We start from the raw sequence: 13,276 nt of genomic DNA, 5'->3' as shown, positions 1-13,276 counted from the left end.
ACCTTTTGCTCGTTCTTTTCATTAGGTTGTTGGCTTACTGAGTTGCAGTTTTTTAAAAAACATCCTGGAGAAGTCTGCTGTCAGGCATGTGATTTATGACCTCTTTCAGTAGTGGCTGGTTTTTTTGTTTGTTTGTTTAATTTTAACAATATCTTTTAAAGAGCATATATTTCTAATGTTGATGAAGTCCAACTTATCCATTGTTTTCTTCTACGGTTCGTGTCCAGTCTAAGAAACATTTGCCTACCCCAAGGTTGTGAAGGTGTTCATGTTTATTTTTTTAAACAGAAATTCTGTAGTTTTAATTTTTATGTTCAGGCAAAACAGGGTTTTGCGCAAAGAACTGACATGATCTGACTTATGTGCTAAGAGCATCTGTGCGCCGTGTGGAGATGGGGTTGGTGGTGCAGAAGGCAGCTTGGAGGACATTCGTGAAGAGTCTACTGCAAACAAAGCAGGCCGGCTCAGGGCGGTGCTACACAGTAGTGAGATTCTAGAAATCCTGATCAGTAAGCTTTTCAGACTTGTTCTTCACTTCTCCTCGATGAACAATAGCCAACTGGAAGGCAAGTCCTTGCCCTTCTCTGAAAACTCATGTTTTCCCTGAGGCCAAGTATATGTGTGGAACTTGCCTTGAGCCTGAACGTTTGCTGTATGTTTTACTGTATCTTTACTATATTAAAGTAAATAACTGGTTTTAAGGTGTAATCTGCACGTTGTCATTCTTCGAACATGGCAGCCCCCAACACTACACGCCAATGCATCTAGTCACTCGTGAAAGATTAAAAAAAGGAAACCAATACATTTTGTGTCAAGCTCTGCGTCACTTCTGGCTAGGACTCATAAATCCATGTCTGTGCCTTGGCCACTCCAGGTCACGTCCGACCCTTTCTTTAACTCATGATTTATTGCTCTAAGTCACTCCTCTCGCCAGGTTTCTGAACTCAACTGTTCTTTCTTTATATAATACCTACGTTACACACCGGGCAACAAGACGTAAATTTATTGTCTATGAGTTGTTACCCTGAAAAATTACATCAATGCAAAGTGATTGCCTTTTAGCCTTGATAGCCAATAAATATATTTGATGGTTTTTTTTGGAGGGGGTGGGATGAGGTCATAGGATAATATATATATATAGTCACTGATCACAGAATGAGAACGAGCACACTGGAAGTTCTGGACAACAGAAGGAAGGCTTGCACCTCGTGCCAATCATGTACAAGCTGGCCTCCTGCTGGCTGCTTTTCATAGGATGCTTCAATCCTCTCTTCTCCCTCCCGGTCCTTGATGCCAGGCACGAGCCGCTGCAGTTCTCAGGTAAGATGAATTTTCTCCCTTATGTTAGCCGTGAAAGAGTCTTCAAGCAAGTCTTCGATGCTATGTTAGAAGTAAGAATGGGAATTCTTGCCTACAGGAGACTTGTTAAATTAATAGTCCAACCTCTGAAAAGGTTATCAAGGATCCTTATAGCACATTTCAGGTTCAGTAATGGATGCAGTTTTTGTTTTTGTTTTTTCTTTCCACAATGTAAGAGCAGAAGGGTGGTAGCATTGCTTATTTCACATCACTTCTATAATTCAATTTTTTGGTGTTGGTCAGCTTTTTTTTTTCAATTTTAAAAAGTGCACTAAAATTAAAACATTATTACTTTTAGTATTCATTTTAAATGAACTGGTTGAATGTAGAATTTGGTTGTTCCAATGGTAGATTAAAATATTTTAATTTTACCCCTTATTAAGTTAAAAAGTAACCATCTGACATGTGTTATATGAAAAAAAATGTTTATTAAAAATTTAAAGTGACAAGCTGGAGCTAGGAATGTCATAGATTTCCAAGTATTTTCATCCTCCCCTTTTGATTTACACTTCATTTGGTTCAAATCTAAGTTGAATTTTAAAAAAAATATCAAACAGATACATGTTTTGCTATTGCCTCTTAATTTAAAGAAATAAAAAGGTTGATGCTTAGGTATTAGGTTCCATTAACATTTTAGCTGGATTTTATCTTGTCTTTAATTTGGGTACTTTTAGACATTTTTCTTTAAATAAAGAATAAAAACTCTGTAAGCTATGGATTTTATAATTTCTCGTCTCTCAAGTTTCTCCCCAGCAGTTCCCTGATTATTGTTGAGCACTGTTAGTCATTCATGAACTGTCAATCACCTTCTAGGCTCAATAAGCTTATAAATGGCGGTCATTTCAATGGTCAAAGCCAGGCATTAACTTTATCCAGTCTCTGCTATTTAAGAAAGAACTGGTGAAAAGCACAAGATGAAATCAAGAATGAATATTCAGCGATTACGGTCATCTTCAACAATTTGCATATCATTTTGATTTTTAAAAACTTAGATGAAATGAATATAGCATCTCACTCACATTCTAAACAGGTAGCAGCCTATCTTCGAGTTTTTGGCTGAATTTTTTTCTCATTTATTTGTTTCTCCATAAATGATACTTCATGACATAAATATGTGGCCAAATCTCATGGATTTTCATTAATATTCTTCAGCAATACTGTGAATGTGCTCAGATGCCTTTATTAATGGTTTGTTCATTGTCTTCCAATCAAGGCTAGAGGTAAGTATTTTGTAACCCGAGAGCACGCTGGTATTGTATGATTCCTGGAGCCTCGAATCTCAATATAGAAGCACCTGGCCGAGACAGGTGCCCTGGTGCCAAGGTCCACTAACCACACCTCACCCGCACTCTCCCCACACCTCACACGCACTCTCCCCACACCTCACACGCACTCCCCCAACACCTCACACACACTTTCCATACACCTTACAGGCATTTTCCATACACATCTTACGTACACGTATTATACATCTTATGTACCTTAAGCTGACCACATTTTACATTGGAAAGGTTATTATAAAGTTCTTTAAAGACTATTTCAAAGCTGTTTTCTAACAATAATTGTATCTAAATCTTGAAGCCCAGAAGTGTAAGAGGTGGTGCCATCTTATTTGCTTCACAGGAGGAATATAAGCTTGTCTTTTGGAAAACTACTCCTTTGTTTTTCCTCTCCAATTTTACCACCCAAATATCTAAAAGCAAAAAGGCAATGGGCAGCAGTATAAAGAGAAATGAGGAAGAACCACTTCTCACGTGGAAACGTTTGTAACTGATCCTGGGGCTCAGATCTATTCCCTTATTCAAGGCAGCGGAGCAGTTCGGCAGGTCACCCAGGCAGTAAAGAGTCAGAATTTGATCCACTCCTTTTTATTTCCTGTCCTGTGGGTGCAAATCAGACTGTAGCATTTCTACTTCTGTTACGATACCACGAATGACAAATCACAGACTTAGCATTTGAAGTCTTTCTAGTGTGATCTTCCTGTCCTTGGTATCCCCCAAAAGACAATAGAAAACAGAGTAACTAATTGAAGAATGTACCGAGTTACTAATATCTATCATCAATTACTCTGTGCAGCACCTGATGAAGATGCGCGATCAATCTTGGATGAACTGGAGAGACTGTTCCTTCTGCAGAGACTGTGGGAGATGTTAGGTGCAAAGGGAGCTGATGGCCTCAGGAAAGCAGGTAAAAGGATTCTTGTGGTTACACGTTGTCTGACTTGGTTGCTACTGAATTGACTCTATTTTCATCTATTACATGAGGTAAAGCCCTATTTTGGAACATAAAGATGAGCTATATAAAAGAAGTAAACTAATTACCCAACAATCTCCTTTCATGGCATAAGGACTCCCTCTGCAATCTTCCGTTTTCTGTTTTCAGCAACTCCCCACAAACATAATGCTCTACTTGGTACCTCAGCGTATGCCTTCTCTGTACGGACCTTTCTTTGGGCGGGAAGGAGGGTATTATCCCAGTTTCCAATAAGTGCAATCTTAAATGCTGATTTCCCACTTACTAAAATCTTAAGCAAATTACCTACTCTTTCTGTACTTCAGTTTCTTAATCAGTAAACACAGATGATAAAAATACCCACCTCATAGGGTTAGGGTCAAGAATCAATGAGAAAAATAAAATGTTCAGCGCAGCCACACACAAAATGATAAAAAGTGTCAGCTTTTACTACAGGCACACCTCAGAGATATTGCGAATTCGGTTCCAGACCACCGCAATGAAGTGAGTCACACCATAAAATGAATTTTTTGGTTTCCCGGTGCATATAAAAGTCATGTTTACACTGTATGTATTCTACTAAGTGTGCAATAGTATTATGTCTGAACAAACGATGTACACACCTTCACTAAAAAATGCTTTCTTGCTAAAAAATGCTAACATCATCTAAACTTCAGAGAGTCGTGATCTTTTTACTGGTGGGGGCCTTGCCTCAATGTTGACGGCTGCTGACGATCAGGGTGGTGGTTGCTGAAGGCTGAGGTGGCTGTGGCAATTTCCTAAAATAAGACAACCATGAAATGTACCTCATCGATTGACTCTTCCTTTCAAGAACAACTTCTCTGCAGCATGCGATGCCGTTTGATAGCATTTTACGCACAACAGAAATTTGAAAATAGGAGTCAATTCTCTCACACCCTGCTGCTGCTTTACCAACTAAGTTTCTGTAATATTCTAAAACCTTTGCTGTCATTTCAACAATATTCACGGCATCTGCACCAGGAGCAGATTCCATCTCAAGAAACCCCTTTCCTTGCTCATCCATTAAGACGTAACTCATCTGTTAATGTTTTATTATGAGACTGCAAGCAATTCAGTCACATCTTCCAACTCCGGTTCTAATTCTGGTTCTCTCGCTATTTCCACCACACCTGCAGTTACTTCCTCCACTGAGGTCTTAAACCCTTCAAAGACTTCCATTGGGATTGGAATCAACTTCTTCTAAACTGTTAATGCTGATATTTTGACCTTTTCCCATGAATCACAGATGTTCTCAAAGGCATCTAGAATGGTGAATCCTTTCCAGGTTTTCAATTGACTTTGCTCAGATCCACCACAGGAATCACTATCTATGGCAGCTATAGCCTTACGAAATGTATTTCTTAAATAATAGGACTTGAAAGTCAAAATGACTCCTCAATCCACGAGCAGTACAGTGGCTGCTGTGGCAGCAGACATGAGAACAGCATTAACCTCTTTGGCCATCTCCATCAGAGCACATGGGTGCTCCATCATTCAGGTGCACTGTCAACGAGCAGTAATATTTTTAAAAGGAATCTTTCTTTCTGAGCAGTAGGTCCCAACAGTGGGCTTAAAATGTTCAGTAAACCATGTTGTAGACAGATGTGCTGTCATCCAGGCTTTGCTGCTCCATCTATAGAGCACAAGCAGAGTAGATGGAGCATAATTCTTAAGGGCCCTAGGATTTTCAGAATGGTAAATGGGCACTGGCTTCAGCTTAACGTCACCAGCTGCATGAGCCCCTAACGGGAGTCAGCCGGTCCTTTGAAGCTTTGAACCCAGGCACTGACTTCTCCTCTCTAGTAGCTCTGAAAGTCCTAGACGGCATCTTCTTCCAGTATAAGGTGCTTCATCTACATTGACGTCTGTCGTTTAGTGAGCCACCTTCACTAATTATTTTAGCTAAACCTTCTGGATAACATGCTGCAGCTTCTCCATCAGCACTTGCTGCTTCACCTTGCACTTTGTTATGGATACTGCTTCTTAAACCTCATGAACCATCCTCTGCTAGCTTCCACTTTTCCTCTGCAGCGTCCTCACCTCTCTCAGCCTTCCCAGAACTGAAAAGTTATGGCCTTGCCCTGGATTAGGCTTTGGCTTAAGGGAATGTTGTGGCTGGTTTGATCTTCTATCCAGACCACTAAACTTTCTCCGTGTCAGTAATAAGGCTGTTTCACTTTCTTATCATTCCTGCATTCACTGGAGTAGCGCTTTTAATTTCCTTCAAGAACTTTCCCTCTGCATTCACAACTTGGCTAACTGGAGCAAGAGGCCTAGCTTTCAGCCTAGCTCAGCTTTCAACACACCTTCCTCACCTAGCTTAACCATTTCTAGCTTTTGATTTAAAGTAGGAGACGCACAACTCTTTCTTTCGCTTAAACACTTACAGGCCATTGTAAGGTTATTAATTGGCCTAATTTCCCTGTTGTGTCTCAGGGAATAGGGAAGTCCAAGAAGAGGGACAGAGACAAGGGAATCTCTAGTGGGTGGAGCCGTCAGAACACACGCAATATGAAAGTCCCCATCTTATATGGGTGTGATTCAGGTCCCCCAAAACAATTACAGTAGTAACATCAAAGATCACTGACCATATAATACCATAACAAATATAATACTAATGAAAAAGTTTGAAGTATTGTGAGAATTACCAAAATGTGACCCAGAGACATGAAGTGAGTAAATGTTGTTAGAAAAACAATGCTGATATCCTTGCTTAAAGGAGGGTTACCAAAAATCTTCAATTTGTAAAAAACGCAACGTCTGTGAAGTGCAATAAAACAAGGTATGCCTGTATTTTCTCCATGACTACTCCTCTAAGCATTGATACAAATGCTCAGGATATTTTTTGGGGAAAAAATGGAGCCTTTTTGGAGATCCAAGATGGCGGAGTAGATAAATGCTGTACTTACCTCATCTCATGAGCACATCAAAAGTACAACTAAATTATAGAACAATCAACCTAGAGGACCAACTGAAGTCTAGCTGAACAGAAGTTTTATAACTAAGGGTATAAAGAAGCCATGTCGAGACTGGTAGGAGCGGCGGAGATGCTAAAGGGGCTGGTCCCACACCCACGTGTGGCAGATGAAAACTGGGAGAGAGATCTCGGCCACACAGTTCCCCCTGGAGGAGCGAGGGACCCAGCCTCACACCAGGCTCCCAGCCCAGAGTACTGGTGCCACGAAGTGGAGACCTCACAACTTCTGGCTGTGAAAAACAACTTCTGACAGTTCCGGGTGGGACGGAAGGCGGCGAGAAACCCAGATGTCCTCTTAAACAATCCGCGCAGGCACTCACCTTGGGCTCCAGCGGAGGGACGGTGACTCGGAAGGCATTGGAGACACATGAGGTGAAGACTGAGGTGTGTAACTTCGCAGCGAGCACTGGAGGACAGTCCCCATTCTCCCTGTGTGGAGCTCTCCTCGGTGCAGCCGGCAGGCAGGCGCCATGTTTCCTGTGGTGAGCCCGCCCCCAAAGGCCAAACCTGAATCTGATTGGCCAGGTGAGCTCTGCTGCTCTGCCCTGCTGACTCACTGAGACCCTGCCTCACCCAACTTGCCTACTGTAGGAGGCTTTATTAGCCGATGAACTGTACGGAGCCAGCAGGTGACAGCCGGCCTCGGAGTACCCTGGCTTTTTGAGGAGCTACCCCTAGACCTGGTACTGGTGGCAGCCATCCTCATTTCACAGAGTGGCCGCTCCCACGTGCTTCCAGGTACAGCACAGGCAGTGGCCAACCATGGATCGCTTTGTAACTCCTGCCAGGTACTCCCTGGCTAGTCACAGGCAGTGGCTGACCGTGGCCTGCACTGGAGCCCCTCTGAAGTGGCCCCTGAACGAACGTACTTGGAGGTTGGCTTCATGACACAGCAGAGCACCACCCAATTAGCCCCACAAGTGGCACACCCAAAGGGCAGTCTCAACAGGCACCAGAACCCACCGGGGCGAATCCTGCTCTGTGGGGTAAACCTCCCACACAGCAGCCCGTAAGCTGTGGATGTGGCCAAACTCCACAGCCAGTCAGTCTGATAGTTAGTACCACCCACTGATGTGCCAACAGCAATCAAGGCTCAACTACAACTGAAGGGCACACATAACCCATACAAGGGACACTCCTGGAGTACCCAGAGCAAGTGACCAGGGAGACTGTGCCAGGGCCCCACAGGGCACCTACTACATAAGGCCACCCGGCCAAGACTGGGAGACATAGCAGATCTACCTAATACATAGAAATAAACCCAAAGAGGCAGTCAGAATGAGGAAACAAAGAAATATGTCCCTAATGAAAGAACAGGAGAAAACTCCAAAAAAAGAACTAAATGAAATGGAGGCAAGCAACCTACCAGATACAGAGCTCAAAACAATGGATATAAGGATGCTCAAGGAACTTAGTGAGAACTTCAACAGAGAGACAGCAAGCATAAAAACAGACACAGAAACCATAGAAAAGAACCAGTCAGAAGTGAGGAATACAATAACTGAAATGAAGAATGCACTAGAAGGAATCACCAGCAGACGAGATGAAGCAGGGGATCGAATCAGCGATTTGAAAAAGGTAGTAAAAAACACCCACTTGGAACAGCAAAAAGAACAAAGAATCCAAAAACACGAGGATAATTTAAGAGACCTTTGGGATAACATCAAGTGTACCAACATTGGCATCACAGGGGTACCAGAAGGAGAAGAGAGAAAGCAAGGGACTGAAAACTTATTTGAAAAAATAGTGACTGAAAACTTTCTTAATTTGGTGAAAGAAATAGACATACAAGCCCAGAAAACACAGAGAGTCCCAAAAAAGATGAACCCAAACAGGCCCACACCAAGACACATCATAATTAAAATGGCACAGGTTAAAGACAAAGAGAGAATCCTAACAGCAGCAAGAGAAAAGCAGTTAGTTACCTACAAGGGAGCTCCTATAAGATAATCAGCTGATTTCTCAACAGAAACTTTACAGGTCAGAAGGGATGGGCACAGAATATCAAAGCAATGAAAAGCAAGGACCTACAAGCAAGATTACTCTACCCAGTAAAGCTAATCATTTAAAATTGAAGGACAAATAAAGAGCTTCCCAGACAAGAAAAAAACTAAAGGAACTCATCAACACACCAAACTAGTATTACAAGAAATCCTAGAGGAACTTCTTTAAGATTGGGGGTTGTGGGGGGGTAAAAAATATCAATAAAATGGCAATAATTACAAATCTACCAACAATTACTTTCAATGTAAATGGTTAAATGCTCCAATCAAAAACACAGCGTGGCTAAATGGGTAAGAAAACAAAACCCTTACATATGCTGCCTACAAGAGACTTGATTCAGATTGAAAGACACACACAAAGTAAAGGTATGAAAAAAGTTATTTCATAAAAATGGAAACAAAAAAAAGCTGGGGTATGGGGCTGGCCCGGTGGCTCAGGCAGTTGGAGCTCCGTGCTCCTAACTCCGAAGGCTGCCGGTTCAATTCCCACATGGGCCAGTGGGCTCTCAACCACAAGGTCGCTGGTTCAACTCCTCGACTCTCACAAGGGCTGGTGGGTAGCGCCCCCTGCAACTAAGATTGAACACGGCACCTTGAGCTGAGCTGCTGCTGAGCTCCCGGATGGCTCAGTTGGTTGGAGTGCAGGCTCTCAACCACAAGGTTGCCAGTTCGATTACTCCACTCTCGCAAGGGATGGTGGGCTGTGGCCCCTGCAACTAGCAATGGCAACTGAACCTCGAGCTGAGTTACGCCCTCCACAACTAAGACTGAAAGGACAACAACTTGACTTGGAAAAATGTCCTGGAAGTACACACTGTTCCCCAGTAAAGTCCTGTTCCCCTTCCTCAATAAAATCTTTAAAAAAAACAACAAGCTGGGGTAGCAATACTTATACCAGACAAAATAGCCTTAAAACAAAGGCTACAAACAAGAGACAAAGAAGGACCCAGTAATCTCACTTCCAGGTATTTATTCAAAGAAACCCAAACGCTACTTCGAGGGGACGTGTGTGCATCCATATGTTCATTGCAGCATTGTTTACAATGGCCAAGATATGGACGCAGCCTGGGTGTCCATCGATAGATGAAGGATAAAGAGGAGGTGGTACACATATACAATGGAATATTGCTCGGCCAGGGAAGGGAATGTGTTCTTGCCATCTGCGGTGGCATGGATGGACCTGGAGGGTACTGGGCTGAGTGGAGTATGTCAGACAGAGAAAGTTAGATGCAGTGTGATTTCACTTGTATGTGGAATCTAAAGAACAAAATAAACAGACAAAACAGAAACAAATTCATAGATACAGAGAACATTTTTATGGTTGCCAGGTGAGAGAGGGATTAAAGGAATGGGCGAAAAAGGGGAAGGGATTAAGAAGTACAACTTGTTGTAACACAGTAGTCATGGGGAGATAGGGGATAGCATAAGGATTACATTCGATAATATTGTAATAACTATGTATGGTGTCAGGTGGGTACTAGACTTTTTTGGGTATTAGATAAGAAGGTGTTGGGGGCTGGGTAAAAAAGGGGAAGGGATTAAGAAGTACAAATTGGTAGTTACAAAATAGACATCAGGATGTAAAGCGAAGCATAGAGAACAGTCAATACAATAATAACTATGTATCGTGCCAGGTGGGTACTAGTCAGGGGGATCACTTCTTAAATTATACAAATGTCTAACCACTATGCTGTACATCTGAAATTAATATAATGTTGAATGTCAACTGTAACTGAAAAATTAAAAAGGGAGAAAAAAGTGAAGGGCAATAAATGGTCCAAATTTCCAGGTATAAAACAAGTAATGGGGATGTAATGTACAGCATAGGGAATAGAGTCAATAATAGTGTGACAGCGTGGTACGGTGTCAGATGGTTGCTGGACTTACCATGGTGATCACTTCTTTAGGTCTATAAAGGTTGAACTATGATGTACACCTGAAACTAATATTGTACGTTAGCTACATTTTAATAAAAATCTTTTAAAAATGGAGCCTTTTAATAGACATTGTTTAATAGAAAGTTAATTTTTATAACATATTTTTGATAAAACTACTGAACTGCTAACTTGTTGAGGAAAATGCAGTGCCCTTTGTAATTCCGTAGGTAAGAAAAAACAAGGGTGCCTGACTATCTGCCTTCAAGTAAATAATGCTGCAGAGTGAAAAAAAGACCAGAAACTAGACATGATTTAGTAATATTCTGTGTGTTTTAAATAAGCATAAAAGAGAACAACAGATCTGATGACGAATGGTTTCAAAACATTGTTTTCCAGATCCCAGTACCAACGTTGTTAACCCAAAGGGAAGTATGAGGAAGGTAAGCGACTCTGTTTATGAGAGTTAGGTTAAAAAAGGTAACTTCAGAGAATCCTAAATTCATGAACTACTGCAGACCAGTGTTTTTGGTAGGAATCACACCTTAAAATAACTGGCCAGTCAGTGTTATTTCAAAGCATTAATTTTCCAAATTTTTTTTTAAAAACTTTTTTTCAAATTTTTATTCACAGAAAATGTAAATACAAGAACTTACCCAGTACCTGTCTTGGATAAATTTTATATATATATATATATGTATGTATGTATGTATGTATATATACACATATATACATATATATATGTGTGTGTGTGTGTGTGTGTGTGTGTGTGTGTATATATATATATATATATATATATATATATATATAAAAATAAATATGTAAGGGCCGTGCTCTCAAGTTTGTCATCTGCATGTGCTGTCTCATTTATCATCTTCACATGTGGTCTGTGGACGAGCAGCACTGGTGTCTCCTGGAAACTTGTGAGAAATGCTGAATCTGACCCCACCCCCAGCACCCAATCAAAACCTGCAGCTTAAGAGGACCCTCAGAGATCCGTATGCCCACTGAAGTGTGCAAAGCCTGGCAATGTAACATCGGAGTGGAAGGATGACATGCCCGCAACACTGTAATAGATGGAGCACACAAGCAAGCAGCAGAGAGGGAATACAACACTACGTGGGGTGTAGAGGAGACTGTTGATAGGGAATGACGAGTGACATCACATGGTTAGAAATGATGTACAATTCAGAACCTTAAAAGCTAAAAAATCTGTATTTGATCATTATCAACCCCCCCAAACTCTAAATGAGTGTTCCCTAAAGGGTTTCCTGGGTACACCAGGCCACGAGCCAGTCCAGGCCACACTGTCCTAGCTGCTCCCTCTCCTGGCGATTCGTGGTGCACATTTGCAGTTAAAGCCTCCGGGAGATCAGGAGATAAAGCTTTTTAAACTTCAACCAGGCATTTCCCAAACATTTTGGTGGAGTACCCATTAATATCCTTGTAAAAATATACTCTGGAAAAAGTCAGTCCTGGAGATGGCATATCCCACCTGAGGACCCACAGAGGACAAGCCACCCAGAAGGGGACGGCGTGGCTTTGCCGTGTGACTAAGTCAGCATTAGCATTCACATTGTTATAGTCTGAAGTGAAGGATTATGGTTCAAAACTCAAATCGTAAAGGTGATTAATAGGATTTGCTCATGTAATTCTAGAATTAAAAATAACCCCCAAACCCAGGGTCCACGCTTAAAGAAATTAATCTGAAGACAAATAAAAGGTCTATTTTACACAGAGGACAATAAATGTACAGAACACATTACCAACAACCTCCTTACATAGGAACAGGTCGGTGAGGGTTTAGGGCAGGGCTGAGCAGACTGGTGGGCCAGGGGCTGGCTCAGCACCCTGACAGCCACCTCGTGGGCTCTCCTTGCAGGGACGTCCCACAGAACCAGAGGAAAGGTCTTACGTGCTGACTAACGGCCCTTTCTCTTGTAGGATTCTTAATTCATTGATAACCAATCTGCTTTTTTGTTTGTCTGTTTGGATTGTTTTAGTTTCAGGTTTTCTCTGGACAAGATCCCAACATTTTACCGAGTCGTCCTTTGGCCAAAATCAGAAGACAATATAAGAAAAATGAACCTCTCTCTGAATGTTTCTGGAAATACTGTGTCTGAAGTAAAATGAACATCTATTAGTCAACTCAAAAACAACCATCTTAGGAAATTAAAAATCAAAATGCTTGATTTGAAAACAGTATAGAAGAAATACTAGGCAAATTTTACCCTGTTCATTATTATTTGGAAAATAAATCCTATGTTTTGCAAATACCATGAGTGGCTATTTTACTTATAAACATATGCTAAAAATCTGTAATTCTCGTTTCCATCAATTTATCCTTAAATAATTCTGAGAATTTGAAAGTAAAGCTAATACATGAACAGAAGCAAATGCTAAGAAAAAGTCATAAAATAAAATTTAGTTAAAATAGTCAAACCACAAATCATTTAAAAAACCACATTATCTTAGCTACAGTGTCCTCTCAACCTTTACAAATGACAACGTAAGTTATTACTTAAAAAAAAAAAAATCAGCATCTTAGCTTGGAAACCTCTCTGAAGTGCAGGCTGCCTAAGCATGAGGGCTGGGAACGGGCTGAATTCTCTTCGGTGTCAGATGGCGAAGAATGTTCACGTGCTCCTCCCTGGGCAGTCCTGAACACTTGAAAGCTTCTGTCTCTTAACACAGAACTTGTTTGAACCAGTTCCCTTATACTAGGAAAATCGCCCTCATAATCTGTATGCTGCAGAGAAGAACGCTCGGGTGGGACTTAAGGCTGGGGAATGGAAGAAATGGCTTGATTT

The 13,276-nt window shown here is 41.4% G+C and overlaps 1 protein-coding gene across 1 annotated transcript; it reads left to right on the top strand.

The window, feature by feature from the left end:
* Positions 1–1,177: 1,177 nt before the first annotated feature.
* UTS2 (urotensin 2) lies at positions 1,178–12,800 on the top strand. Its single transcript, XM_033114375.1, has 4 exons — positions 1,178–1,320; positions 3,436–3,546; positions 10,866–10,909; positions 12,470–12,800. Exons 1-4 carry the CDS (start codon positions 1,218–1,220, stop codon positions 12,587–12,589), a joined length of 378 nt encoding a protein of 125 aa, XP_032970266.1. The 5' UTR covers positions 1,178–1,217; the 3' UTR covers positions 12,590–12,800.
* The last annotated feature ends 476 nt before the right edge of the window (positions 12,801–13,276 follow it).

Source organism: Rhinolophus ferrumequinum, chromosome 9 (genome assembly GCF_004115265.2).
Source record: "Rhinolophus ferrumequinum isolate MPI-CBG mRhiFer1 chromosome 9, mRhiFer1_v1.p, whole genome shotgun sequence".
Taxonomy (NCBI): Eukaryota; Metazoa; Chordata; class Mammalia; order Chiroptera; family Rhinolophidae; genus Rhinolophus; species Rhinolophus ferrumequinum.
Note: the sequence above shows the minus strand (reverse complement) of the source record. Positions and strands in the feature narration are given on the sequence as shown.